General features: G+C 49.6%; 1 protein-coding gene across 4 annotated transcripts in view; it reads left to right on the top strand.

Annotated features, from left to right (window-relative positions):
• LOC144163396 (uncharacterized) overlaps positions 1 to 10,524 on the top strand; it is an 87,649-nt gene extending 77,125 nt beyond the window's left edge. The window contains exons 4-7 of one of the 4 annotated variants that reach the window (XM_077694373.1): positions 46 to 244; positions 4,640 to 5,063; positions 7,677 to 8,052; positions 10,005 to 10,524. In XM_077694373.1, coding sequence (XP_077550499.1) covers positions 46 to 244; positions 4,640 to 5,063; positions 7,677 to 8,052; positions 10,005 to 10,236 — 1,231 coding nt within the window. In that variant the 3' untranslated portion in view covers positions 10,237 to 10,524. Of the gene's footprint in view, positions 1 to 45; positions 245 to 4,639; positions 5,064 to 7,676; positions 8,053 to 9,928 lie in introns of all 4 variants that reach the window. The other 3 variants (XM_077694371.1, XM_077694372.1, XM_077694374.1) reach the window with 3 other exon arrangements.
• Positions 10,525 to 12,467: the final 1,943 nt, after the last annotated feature.

Genomic DNA, 12,467 nt, shown 5'->3' with positions numbered 1-12,467 from the left:
AACAGGTACAGCTTTTTGGACTCAATGTTAATTGTCCATCTCCAGGGAGGCAGGCCGTGCGATGCGCGGTCTGGAAGGATTCAAGGAGGATGTCGAAGCCGAGGACATAATACAACTAGACGACAGCGCGGAACACGTGACCAAAGCCTATGCCAAGACCGAGGCAAAGACGCTGGTGGACTTGGCGGAGCTGGACGACTCCGCGCGCGGCGTCAACTGGGCTCCCGTACTCCGGAGTGCCGTGGTACGCTCCGCTATCTCACTGCACCGAGACATGTGGGTGCGCAACTAGCTAGATAGTCCCGGCGTGTGGCAAGGAGACAGACTTCTTTGGCTGGTAGTTAAACTTAAACAACTCGCGTACCCTAGTTATTTCGGCGAAAACCTTATAGTATGCCTTATCGGAAGGTCACCTTGAATGACAGCGGCGTCCACACGAACGGTACAAAAACCGAAGAAAGAGAAGAAGCGAAGCAGGGCATGCCAGCCATGTTTAAAAGACGGTTAATTCCCTAAGTAATTAATAGCAGTGTGGATCAATATGTGATTAGGGTGGATTACGGAAAATTAAGATGAATCATGACGTATTAGGGTCATATTAGGACAGATTAAAATTGATTACGATGGATTAAAGACGGTAAAATTGTGTGGATGTGGTGTCGACACGTGGGCGTATATATAGAACGTACTGGTCAGTGGAAGAGAAACGCCTTTTGCGACAGCTTCAAACTGAATCCTGCTTCTGTTTACCCATACTCAGTCATCAAGTTCACCCTCACTGTATCCCACAACGCTCTACCAGCACTGCGTAGAACTGGCTGCATTGCAAGAAATCTCTCTCTCTCTCTCTCTCTCTCTCTCTCTCTCTCTCTCTCTCTCTCTCTCTCTCTCTCTCTCTCTCTCTCTCTCTCTCTCTCTCTCTCTCTCTCTCTCTCTCTCTCTCTCTCTCTCTCTCTCTCTCTCTCTCTCTCTCTCTCTCTCTCTCTCTCTCTCTCTCTCTCTCTCTCTCTCTCCTAATATACGCCAGTCTTTCGCCTTCAAAGCACGTGGGCTGAATTCAGTGCCCCGAATTTTTTTCTGCGCAAATAGAATCCGCCGATTTCGGGTGCATCCCATATCATACACATACATATACCATAATCATATACCTGCTCACGCAGCCTTAGGCGTTACGAGTCAGAGAGAGCAGTCTAGCGGAATTCGCGGAAATGGGACAATCGAATGAGTCCAGGGTTCTAGAGCGAGAAACGCTACAAGCAGGCGAACCAATATTCTGCCTGACTAAGGCGGACCCACCTGTTATATTCCTATAGGACTTAGTACTTCCTGACCCACAGACTTCAAAACACCGTTCACCAATAGAAAATCTTGACAAATACATTTCAGTGTTCGCGACGGCGTATTTTGCTTATTTTAGAGATAAGTCCCTTCTTTACTGAAATAAGAATATAAAACTCTTTCACCTTCGCAGCGAACAAATGACGGGACAAAGGGGAGGATGAGACTGGACAAACCCTGAACCAAAACTAAAATTTTTTTATGGAAGACACACAGTTATAAAGCCATTGAAAGTATAAAACAAAGATGAAAACTTGACACATGAACCCATTAAAAGCAACTGCGCAGGCGCACTTTCTCATGTACCGCTTTTATCAAGATATGCAAATTCTGCATCTAAAAGCGACAAAGGCAGAGCGCTAACACACCAGTCAGACATTTTTCGAATTTTATATGCTTTCACTACTGTGGCATGGTGCCCGATATCAAAAGGAAACCAAAGAAGAAAAGGACCAGCGCAAGCTGTCGCCGTCGATTATCATCATTGTGTATTGCGAAGCAGCGACCCGAACAAGGAAGACGAGGAGGAATAAGCGGGCTCGGAAGATGGGCTGCCTGGCGGGCTCGATGGTTCCGCAAGCCTGTAGTCAGGACGGCGAGGAACCTGGTGTTCTGCGACCGTTGGCATAGAACGTCGAGACACCACGTCGCCACTGGCAACGCCCGGCTGTGGCCTTTCCTCGAGTGCACCTATTCTTCCCCAGACAGTGCCACGGCATCTTCTCTACCTGGCCTTCACTTCTTCAGAAGCTGCTTCTTAATCCGGGCTGTTCCTTCTGAAGACGTCTGCATCGCTCGCGCCTGCGAGCGCCGCAACGACATCTCCGTGCATCGACCACGTGAGACTGTTTTTTGACGCGACAACCTTGAATCATTTTTGTGTGAGGGACTATTAGTCACTCTTCAGGCTAGTTTGATTTTGTTGAACTCTCGCTTGTACCTTTTAAGTGTACCTTTCCTGGTTAGAGTACCACATTACCCTTGCGTCCCGTCCTGCATAAATGTTGGTCATCGTCTGTCAAACCCGTGTCGAAATACCTTGCTCTTGTCTTGAACTGCCGGGTCATGAGTTCTCCCCAATCTCTATACATCATCACAACTACTTCCTTCGCCTTTTGGTCACCGTGCCGCAACGGTACTGCTGTATCATGTAGGAAAGGCGTACAACCACAATCATTGCAATGGGTGGAAAGATGTCCTGAAGGCACTCCCTTAAGTGAACTGTCATGCTCCCGCCAACGAACATTTAAGCAGCAGCCCGTTTGGCCAACATAAACGCGACACCATTTAAGAGGAATGCAATAGACCCGCATCGAAAAGCGTATTAGTAGAAGGGGCCGAGCAAAGAGCTGTGGTGTCAAACATGAAAAACAGTTTGTTCCTTGCCGACCAAACGTGGTCTATTGCATTCCTCTTAATTATGCATTCCTCTTAAGTATGCATTCATACCAACTGGAACCCTCAATACGCCATTTCTCGCACACCGTTCGCACAGCGTGCCAACTGTGCTTTGCTATTTACCCCCTCAGTGGCCACGCTTTCTCGCTTTAGCGGCGGCGAGGAGGAGTTATAAACATCTTTCTAGAGCCGCAAGCCCTGGGGAGGAGTCCTAATTCCAGGACCTCTTGAGACAGCTCGCCTTCTTAAGCTCTGCTCACCTGACGAAGCTGGTTACCACTCTGACGGGTGAATAGAGCCCCATACGCGCATCGGCTGCGTGTCGCTCCTGTTGGCAACCAGTATCGGCATGTCGTCGATGCCATTTCATTCCACCGTCTTTGCGCCGATTGCTTGGCCCTGCAATCGCTGCTGCTCGCTCTACCTTACAGCGCGTACAAGCGCTGACAAGATGCACCTAACACACCATGAGATGGGCGCGTCGCGCAGTGAAAGAGACGGGCCGGCCGCGTTTCAACTTCACGTCTCCCGACCAACTGGGCCGGCAGCAGTACCGTAGCCAATGCCGCCGCCTGCTCGGCTGACGTCACCGCCTTCCGCACGCGCTCTGTCGTTCTGTGTTGTTCGGTTTCTCTACGTCCGCAAATCGGCGGCGGCGCAATTTTTATAGCGTAAGCTACACTGGCCGAGGTTGAGCAGTTTCTCGTGGATCCTGAAGGGCCGTGCTGCGCAAGCGCGAGGAGCATTGGATAGGATTGGATTGGATTAAATTAGATTGGATTAGATTGGATTGGAAATTCAATTCAATTGGAGTACGGGTGTGTAGAGAATTGGGTCTGCACATTCGCCGGTCTGCGCATTCCAGAGGAGTGACGTCATAGTCACGGCAGACGCACTGGCGCCGGCGAGTGCCCAGCTGTTCACCTCCGCTGCGCAGTAGTCAAGTCTGACGCTGCGCTGGAGCCGCTTGATAGCCGTTTCGCGTGGCTCCGGGAAAGCCGTGCTGCGCATGCGCGTGGAGAAGTGACTGGACTGGACTGGACTGGACTGGATTAGACTAGACTGGACTGGACTGGATTGGACTGGATTAGATTAGATTGCTGAACCTTAGCTGACGATACGTATATCCGGGAAATAGCCGAGCTAAGCCACTGCTAATTTTTTAGGGGCGAAGCATTATAGTTTTCCTGTCGTCATCGTCTCCTGACGTCGCGGAAAATAACGTTGTCAGACGATGGTCAAAAAACAAGTGTATAATGAATAAAACAGGTTGAAAATAAACTAAAATTGTTTGAACCAATTTAAAGCGCAGAAGCAATCGGGATTTATTTGCATTAAAACATAAATCCGTTAAATTCTGTCTCGAAATTGGTTTCAAACCCCTAGATCTTCTCTCTTAAAGCGTACTTTTTAGCTTGCAGCGGCGGGTTACAAAAAGACAATAAGCGGCCAGTCTGTCTCTCATTTAATTGCTTAAATCTGGTTCCACGCAAGAGAGGGCGCCACCGCCTCAGCAAGCGCGCGAGTGTTCCTCCCAGCGGCGCTCCTCCGCCGCCAAATCAGCGCACGCCGTGTGGCAAGAGAGAGATTTACAATCTTTGAATACACTTATACACTGCATGCTTCGCCCCTCCCCAGGTTTCACGTTAGTGGAAATGGCCCGGGAGTTTTTGCCAACGCACACCATCTATTGCTGACGCAAAAATAACGCACATGTCGTTGTCCTTGTTCTTGTAGGCATTTTCGGAAGCTGACGCTACAGCTTCCCGCTTTCTTTAGGAACGTTTAGTGGGTAAAGCAGTGCTTCCACGGTATATAAGGCATGTCTGCCTTTGTGCTTAGCGCCTCTCATCTTGACAGATGAATGTGTGTGCCGACCCGTGTTTTTTGCCTCGCATCACAGGACTCTGCCCAGTTGACCTGGAAGGAACTCCTTGTGCACCCAATCAAGCGCGTCTTCGTCAACGACGTCGCGGCACTTCGGAGTCTCGTAGCCCTGCTTGGCGCGGCCAGCCTGAAGACGGCCGTGCGCTACGCGTTGCTCGTGCCCGTCGCCGAGTACATGAGCCTCGAGTACAACGCGTCGGTCGAGCGCACCACGGTGTCCTTCAACGCTCGGCGCCGGACTTGCTTGGGCGGCCTGCAGGTGCTGCTGGGAACGGGCTTCTTGTCGGCGCTGGGCGGCCTCCTGCAAGGGCCCAGCACCGTAAAGCTCGCTGCCGACATGTGGGAGTCCGTGCGACGCCAGGGCGCCGCCATGCGCACCGTCGCAAAAGAATTGGAGCTCGACGAGGGCATCCTTCTGGGAATGAACATGGTCGCCGAAGGTATGCAGCGCTTACGACAGCCAAAATCCTGGGCTTTTTACTGCAAGGAAGTATATGTTTAATTAAGGCCGCTAGTTTTCATTCCGGTGAAGCCGCTTTACTCTACGCTGTTCCGGCTTTTCTTTTCGCCACCGCCGACCTCTCTTTCAGAACTGTTATTTGCCGGTGTTTTTCACGTTTAAGCACGTGCACATAAGCGCTTGCCGGTTTAGGCGTGCACGTGCGGGGAGTGGAGAGAGGAGGGGTGGGGCGTGCACGCGAAGCCGTAGGTTTCATTCCCTCGCTGATGACATGTCCGTTGTTCTGGCGGGAGGCTGACACGTGGACGTCTAACAGCCGAATGCGACCTGTCTGGTGTCTTCACGGGTCGAGCGGATGGGCTTGTGTGTTGCACAGACAGTAATATGCCTACGACGCGGCAGGGAAACAGACAGAATCATGCTTGTTCGCTAGAATAAAGCTCCAGTCGTTCCAAGTTTCATTCAGCTAAATGGCTAGGAAGTATGCTAAATCGAAAATTATAAACAAACGTGGTTTGTTTCGTGAACTCCGTCGAATGCGTCCAGCTTCGCAGGTAATCCGTCTTCACAGAATGAGAGGGCACTACACTTTTTTACAGTTTTTACAACAAAGGTGTGTATGGCAAAGGTCCCGCACATTTTTGTTCTGAGTTCCTGTAAAAAGAAAAGGCTTGCAGCAAAGCCCACTTTATCCTCGTGTCTTTCAAACGCGAGGCGTACATGAACGTACTTGCTTGCTTGCTTGGTTGCTTGCAATGCTCATAGACGGCTCCTTCGGAAGGAAGCGTCCACCAGGGCAAGAACTTAACCACAGCGGCCGAGTAAACGACAGGAAGGCAAAAAGACGCCGTTTTTTTTTTTTTTTTTTAATATCACTTCTCTTTTGTGGTCGTAACCGGGAGACCGCGTACAGCCTGCACTCCCGAACGCTGCGGTCGTCGAAATTTCCAATTTGGGGACAGTTAAGGACTAGGATTCTCCGACACGACCGGATACGTCTATACCACCAGATTCTAGACCACCTACCGAGATTGGATGACTTCGAGCAAAGGGTAGTCGCAGCACGACTACCGTACAGAGTTCGTACCCTTAATCAAAATTCTGTCTCACCTCAGCTTCTCTGGCCTTCCGCCTTCCCAGAGTTACTAGCGCATGATTTTCGGATGGTTCCAAATTCACTAAGCACTCATTATATCGATGTCCCTTCGTTCATGCGTAGCATTTAGGTTTTCTGACTGCGGTGCACGGGGTGCAAAGTATCCCTGCATTTAACGATATACCGTTGCTTGTTGTAGATTCCGTTCATTTCGTCTTAACCTCGTAGCTGGAGCAGCCCTTTCTAACGCTAGAGGGCAAGCAGCATCAAAGATAGCGGTCAACGTGGGAGCAAGGGATCGGGAGAATTAGAAGATGGGTATCATCCTAATATGAAGACACCCATTTGCAGCATTCAAGACGCTTAAACCATTCACCACCCTCTTACACTATTCCGCGCCTTCCCGTCGCCGTGCATTACCTCCAACCCTTTTTCTTGTGTTCATTTTGTTATTTGGATTGCCCGTACACATATACCTCGCCCACCCACACTTGCGGTAGATGTCTTGTAAAATGAGGGGGGGAGGGGGGGGGGGCTAACCTCAGTGGCTATGGCGTTGCGCTGCTGAGCACGAGGTCGCGGGTGCGATTCCCGGCCGCGGCGGCCGCTTTTCTGATGGAGGCGAAAAGCAAAAACGCCTGTGTGTACGACATTTCGGCGCACGTTAAAGATTCCCAGGTGGACAAAATTACTCCGGAGTCCTCCACTAGGGCGCGCCTCATCGCCTGCGTTGCGTCGGTGCGTTAAACCGTACACTCAAAATCAAACAGGGGGGCTAACCTTCTTTTGGGTGGTTTGTATACCACGTGATCCATCTTAGACGCTCCCTTTCTCAGATTTGGTCCCCACGATCTATCTCTGCGGCTTTATTGATTCACGTAATTTTACCTTTCCCGAATTTTTTCACGAAACCCAAGCTTCTGGGCCACACTTTACCGCAGGCCGTATTAACTACGTTTACTGAAGCGAATTTGGCCATAAATGCATGTGTGCCGCCGTCTAGACGAGAATTTGGCGTAGTCTCCATCCCCCGTTTTGATTAGCACTAGAACTGTACATCTACGGCTAAGGCTCTCCGCCAGACTCACAAAGCAGAACAAAAAATTGGTATGGCCAAATGATCTCTGCAGTGGGGAATCACCCAGCGAAGCGGTTTAGGAGTCATTGTGTTGCGCAGATAATGAAATCATTCATCTAAATAAGTAAGTGCATACATAGTCCATTCACCCACACGTATGCAACTGCATGCATTTTTTTTATACTCTCTTAGAGCAACAGAATAAAATCCTAAGGGCTGTAAAATCGTGTAATAAAACACAATTCTGCATGTAATAACGTTCTAACGATTGTTTTGAAAGCTTTCCTTTTTAGTCTACTCTAAAATGATTGGTTGTGGACGCCCTATATTATGAATATCAAGGGCTATAAAAATAATCCTGCATGAGTGTGAAAGTTGAACATTACTCTTTTACCTCTTATTTTACCTTTCCGCGGCAGGTGCGAACGGCAGCTGGTGGAACACAACGTTCGCCGCACACAAGGATTTGTACGGCGACAATTTCATCGCCAACCTCGCCGTGCACGCCCGGCTCACCGACCGGCGCGTGCCCGCCCGAGCGATGCTCGAGGCCAAGCCGAGCAGGACGGACATGATTCCCACCGCGTATCTGCTCCCGGACTTCTTCTATCCCGGCGTGTCCGAGCTGAGCGTCAACTACGGCACCCTGGGCACGCACATGGGCGCGCTGTTTTTCAACGCGGCCATTCCGCGTGCACTGCTCGCGAAGCACGAGCACTGCTTCGCCGACTACGCCCGGGAGAACTTCCAGTTGGACGCCCACGGCTCTGCGCTCGAGGTGCTTCTCCGCACTAAGTACGCGCCTCGGCGATTCCGCGCGCAGTTTTGTAGCGTAAGCTACACCGGCTGAGGTTGAGCAGTTTTGCGTGGACCTTGAAGGGCCGTGCTGCGCAAGCGTGAGGAGCATTACATTGGATTGGATTGGTTTGGATTAGATTGGGTTAAATTGGATTGTATTGGATTGTAAATTGGAAATCCAATCCAAGTGAAGTACGGGTGCGTAGAGAATTGGCTCTGCACATTCGCCGGTCTGCGCATTCCAGCGGAGGGACGTCATAGTCGCGGCAGACGCACTGCCGCTGGCGCGTGCCCAGCTGTGCGCCTCCGTTGCGCAGTAGCCAAGTCTGACGCTGCGCCGGAGCCGCTTGATAGCCGTTTCGCGCGGCTCCTGGAGAGCAGTGCTGCGCATGCGCGAGGAGCAGTGACCAGACCGGACCGGACCGGACCGGACCGGACCGGACCGGACCGGACCGGACCGGACCGGACCGGACCGGACTGGATTGGATTGGATTGGATTGGATTGGACTGGACTGTATTGGATTGGAAATCGTTTTAGCAGCAGTAAGCATGATAATTAGCTAATCCTAAACGACCAGGAAACCTAAGAATAACCAGCTGAACCTTAGCTGGAGCTGCGTATATCCTCGCATAGCCGAGCTAAGCCACTGCTATTAAGAAGGCTGCAAAGACCAAATTTCCAAGTTTGGTTCGTCCAAAAGACTAGTAGCAATGATGTCAGTTTTAACACGATGCTCTAAAGACTAATTTGATTATTAAGGAAGACCGCAGTGGTGACTAATGAGGCACTTTCTCGTCGGTTCCTCATGACGTCACGTTAGAGTGATTGGGGCCACCGACCAAGGCCAGAACAAAGAAATATGATTCCGTGATAGTGGTACCTCTAGCTCCGTTAGATCGTGTCGTACACTTGAACTCTAACGTGCACTTGCAACACTGATATCTCTGTTTTAATATTTATCCTGTTAGGTCATTGCTTACGTCTTGTAGATTGAAATCTGAAAGTTTTTTTTAATATTGCATAGAGTTTACATTGTTAGAACGTATCCAGGGGATGAAATTAAGTTTAGTGTGGAAGTTACCAAAGGCTTGTTCTTTCAAATTAAACGAGGTTGTATTTTGTTTTTATGACAGTTTTCATAGGACTGTGCACAGGGCCCATTTAGAATCGGCTTCACTACTATACATAAACGCATATCCAAGAACACATTTTCTGCGGTCAATTCCAGTCAGTTGTCAGAGTATCCCTGGCGCCTTTGAATTCATAAAACCCAATTTATATTTATGACGCGCGATACATTGTGACCGGAAAAAACGTTTTGTGGGGTAAATATCAGAAGTGTGATGTCAAAATATGAAGGTCCCAGCGTTTTTTTAAGTACCCCAATTACCCCTACCTTCCCCGTACCGCGTCTTCTTTGAAGTCGGCTTTCCCTCTGAGCAATGTGGGCGGTCTTACATTACAATATCTAGTCGCAGTGTCGCTTGCTTGCCGTCTGTAACTCTCGATGTGGTGCACTTTCACCCCTTCTTTTGGGTGAAAGTGTGCCACATCGAGAGTTACAGACGGACGGACGAGATTTCTGGCTGGGTCGAATTTAATTACGCATTTAAGGGAGGAGGCCCGTATACAATCATGCTCAAATGAAACGCGATCACGAAAATACAAATAGCGCAATTTCTTTCCATGCAGGACAAACTTACACGTGGCTTAATTATAGTAACAGACTTGGGGAAATGTACGTTTACCGAAAATGCCGATAGCACGCCATTGTTTAATCTCCCCGAACAGTATTTTTAAATTTGGCGGGTTTTGGTTCATGTCTTCGTGTTCGCATTTTATTCGTCCATGAGTGTACGTTCTCTGCGGCAGGTGGGCCGTCGAGGTATCGCTGGCCGCCTGGAAGAGCCAGCGAGGCGCGCTGGGCAAGTACGCTCCCCTGTCGCAGCTCTTCTTCTTGCGGCTGGCCATCACCTTCTGCGGGGAGGACGAGCGCCGTCGAGCCGCGCTGCGCTTCGCCACACGCACGTCTCCCGCCTACGCCTGGGCCTTCGGCTGCCCCGAGCCGCCGCCTGTGCCCTGCTGAGGGACGTCTGCGCCGGCACGGCCCTCGTAGAGCCGATCGACCGAGCGCGCGATTCACGCTCTGCAACCACGATTTGTTGAAGTGGGCGCCGTAGAAGCCCGGGTATAACCGATCAGTGTATAAGGGTTTCGCATTCGAGAAGGAATAACAACAACCATTATCATCGCTGGTAATCTGTGTGCCTTTGAAAAGTAGGCAAGCCGGTACTTCGTACTCGACCCGAAGGTCGTGACCGTCGTCGATGTAGGAAAAAATTGGCCGCGTATCTGCTCCTTTCGTTGCAAATGCCGTCAAAAGACGATAGTCTTTATCGTCTTTTGCGAAGTAAATGCATCCCTTCGCTTTCCCGCTCACCTCTCATGTTGTTCCTCTTGCGTCGCGCTCCTCCCAAGGTAAAGACGCCAAAGGTTTGCTTGATTCATTTTAAATTTCCCTCGTTCCACTGCTCCAAACCGGGTGTCTCGATGCGAACGCTGCCGTACGGCGAAGACGCGCGTTAATCGAGGAGCCCTACTTCAACGTTTATAGAGCCGCGTTTCCCTACTCCACGTACGTTGCAAGCAGAACGTGGAGCCTATCTAGTGGAACCTTGCGTAACTGTAGCCGGTTGATTTCTTAAAATGGCGCCAGAAGCTATATTGGCGCGGGTGACAGCAGGCGACGGCGGAGTGAATTCTTTTTCTACAGTTGATGAAGTATTTAATTTCGCAAAAGTCAAGCATGTTTTTTTTTTTATAAAGGAACACTGCAAATATCACTTCTGTATTGATTTGTTGTCTCATATTTGCGTAATGTCTTGTTCTTCTTCAACAATGTTGACAAGTATGAACATTACACCGGACATAGACGCGTAGATTTAGAGGTGACTATATAAGACTATTGCGCAGGCATTGTTTTGCTTTGGCCGGGTGGCTGAATCGAGTCAGACAGACAGACAGACAGACAGACGGACAGACAGACAGACATACAGACAGACCAAAATTTCTGGGTTCAAGTAGCCCAAGAAAGACTATCGTCTTTAAAAATTGCTCGTGTACCTGAAGTACGCTCACGTGGCTGTGCGAAAGTATTATGGCGTTGCAGGCCGCTGCTCGTGGACCTTGTTGGAGACGCGTGTTCAGATCCCGTCGGATAACGTTTTTTAAATATTTAGTTTTTACAGTGGGAAACTGACCTTTGTTTCGCCGGACAATAGCAGCAACAACAACGACGACAACGGCTTCTCGCAAATTGGGGAACTTAAGGCTTTCGCTGTAAACAAAAAAAAAACGCGTGAGATTCCACGGAATTTTAAGGGGAGTATCACAGGAATAGCCAACTACGGGACCACAGCGCAATCTCCGCACGTTAACAGCGGTAGAGCAAAAGTTGTCGTTGTTGTTCCCTCGTGGAACGTGTTGTTTTAAATTAATGAATTTATTTATTCATACAGGAGAGGTCGAATGCCTCGCGCTAGGGAAGAGTAAGTGGAGAAGACGGGAAAAAACATTCGCAGGTGGCAATAGTTCATTTCACACGTCCGCGCCGCACACGGACCACTTAATCAAGGTCATTTTGGAGACCGAGGTAATTGGCGAATAATGGGAGAGGCCTTTGCCCTGCAGTGCCGTAAATAGGTTGATGATGATGATGAACTTTCCAAGAGGATCAACCGGTCGCCTGGTGGTGTCTTTATGGTCGCCCCTCACACAGACCATCATAAGTCCACCGAAGAGGTTTCAGTCCGAAGAAGGTTCACTAAAGGTTCTCCGGAGAAGCCATAGACTGCCATGTGTACCCGTACTTGGGCAAAACCCGGTTTGGGCAGGGTGAAAGTGTCGTAAAGTCTCCTCTAAATTATGGGTGAGTCGGTTAGTAGCCATCCGTTCGAGCAACTTGCCGAAGTCGCTCCCCTGTTCAGTCGCGACAAGGCCGCCAATCTCATCATTTGACATCATCCCATCTGACGTGCTGTTTCAAAAATATAAGATATTGTTTTCAGCGCGTATTTTTGTATTTCTTACGTCTACAGCAAATTAAAAAGAACATTACTATTACCAGTTATGGGGTGAGGTTTCGCCGCAAAGGTATTTTTTTTTCTCAGCAATGTTGGCAATTCGGAAAGGTTTTGCCGGCATAAATTTCTCGTTTTCAGAACGCTCATAGCTCTTGGCCAGGGGGCTGAATCGAAAGTAGTGAAGTAGGCAGTTTTTGAAGTAGGCAGTTAAGGCGAAAAGTAGCCCTATTATTTGCAATCGATCGATTGTTTTGTGTATGTATAATGACATACTTTATATTGTTCGTTTCTGCATGCGGGGGTGGCGGGGGGATTCCCGCGTATTGCGA

This window comes from Haemaphysalis longicornis, unplaced genomic scaffold (assembly GCF_048455015.1).
Source record: "Haemaphysalis longicornis isolate Haplotype H1 unplaced genomic scaffold, Haemaphysalis longicornis Haplotype H1 scaffold_12, whole genome shotgun sequence".
Lineage (NCBI taxonomy): Eukaryota > Metazoa > Arthropoda > Arachnida > Ixodida > Ixodidae > Haemaphysalis > Haemaphysalis longicornis.
The sequence above is the reverse complement of the archived record's forward strand: the minus strand, read 5'-3'. Positions and strand labels throughout refer to the sequence as shown.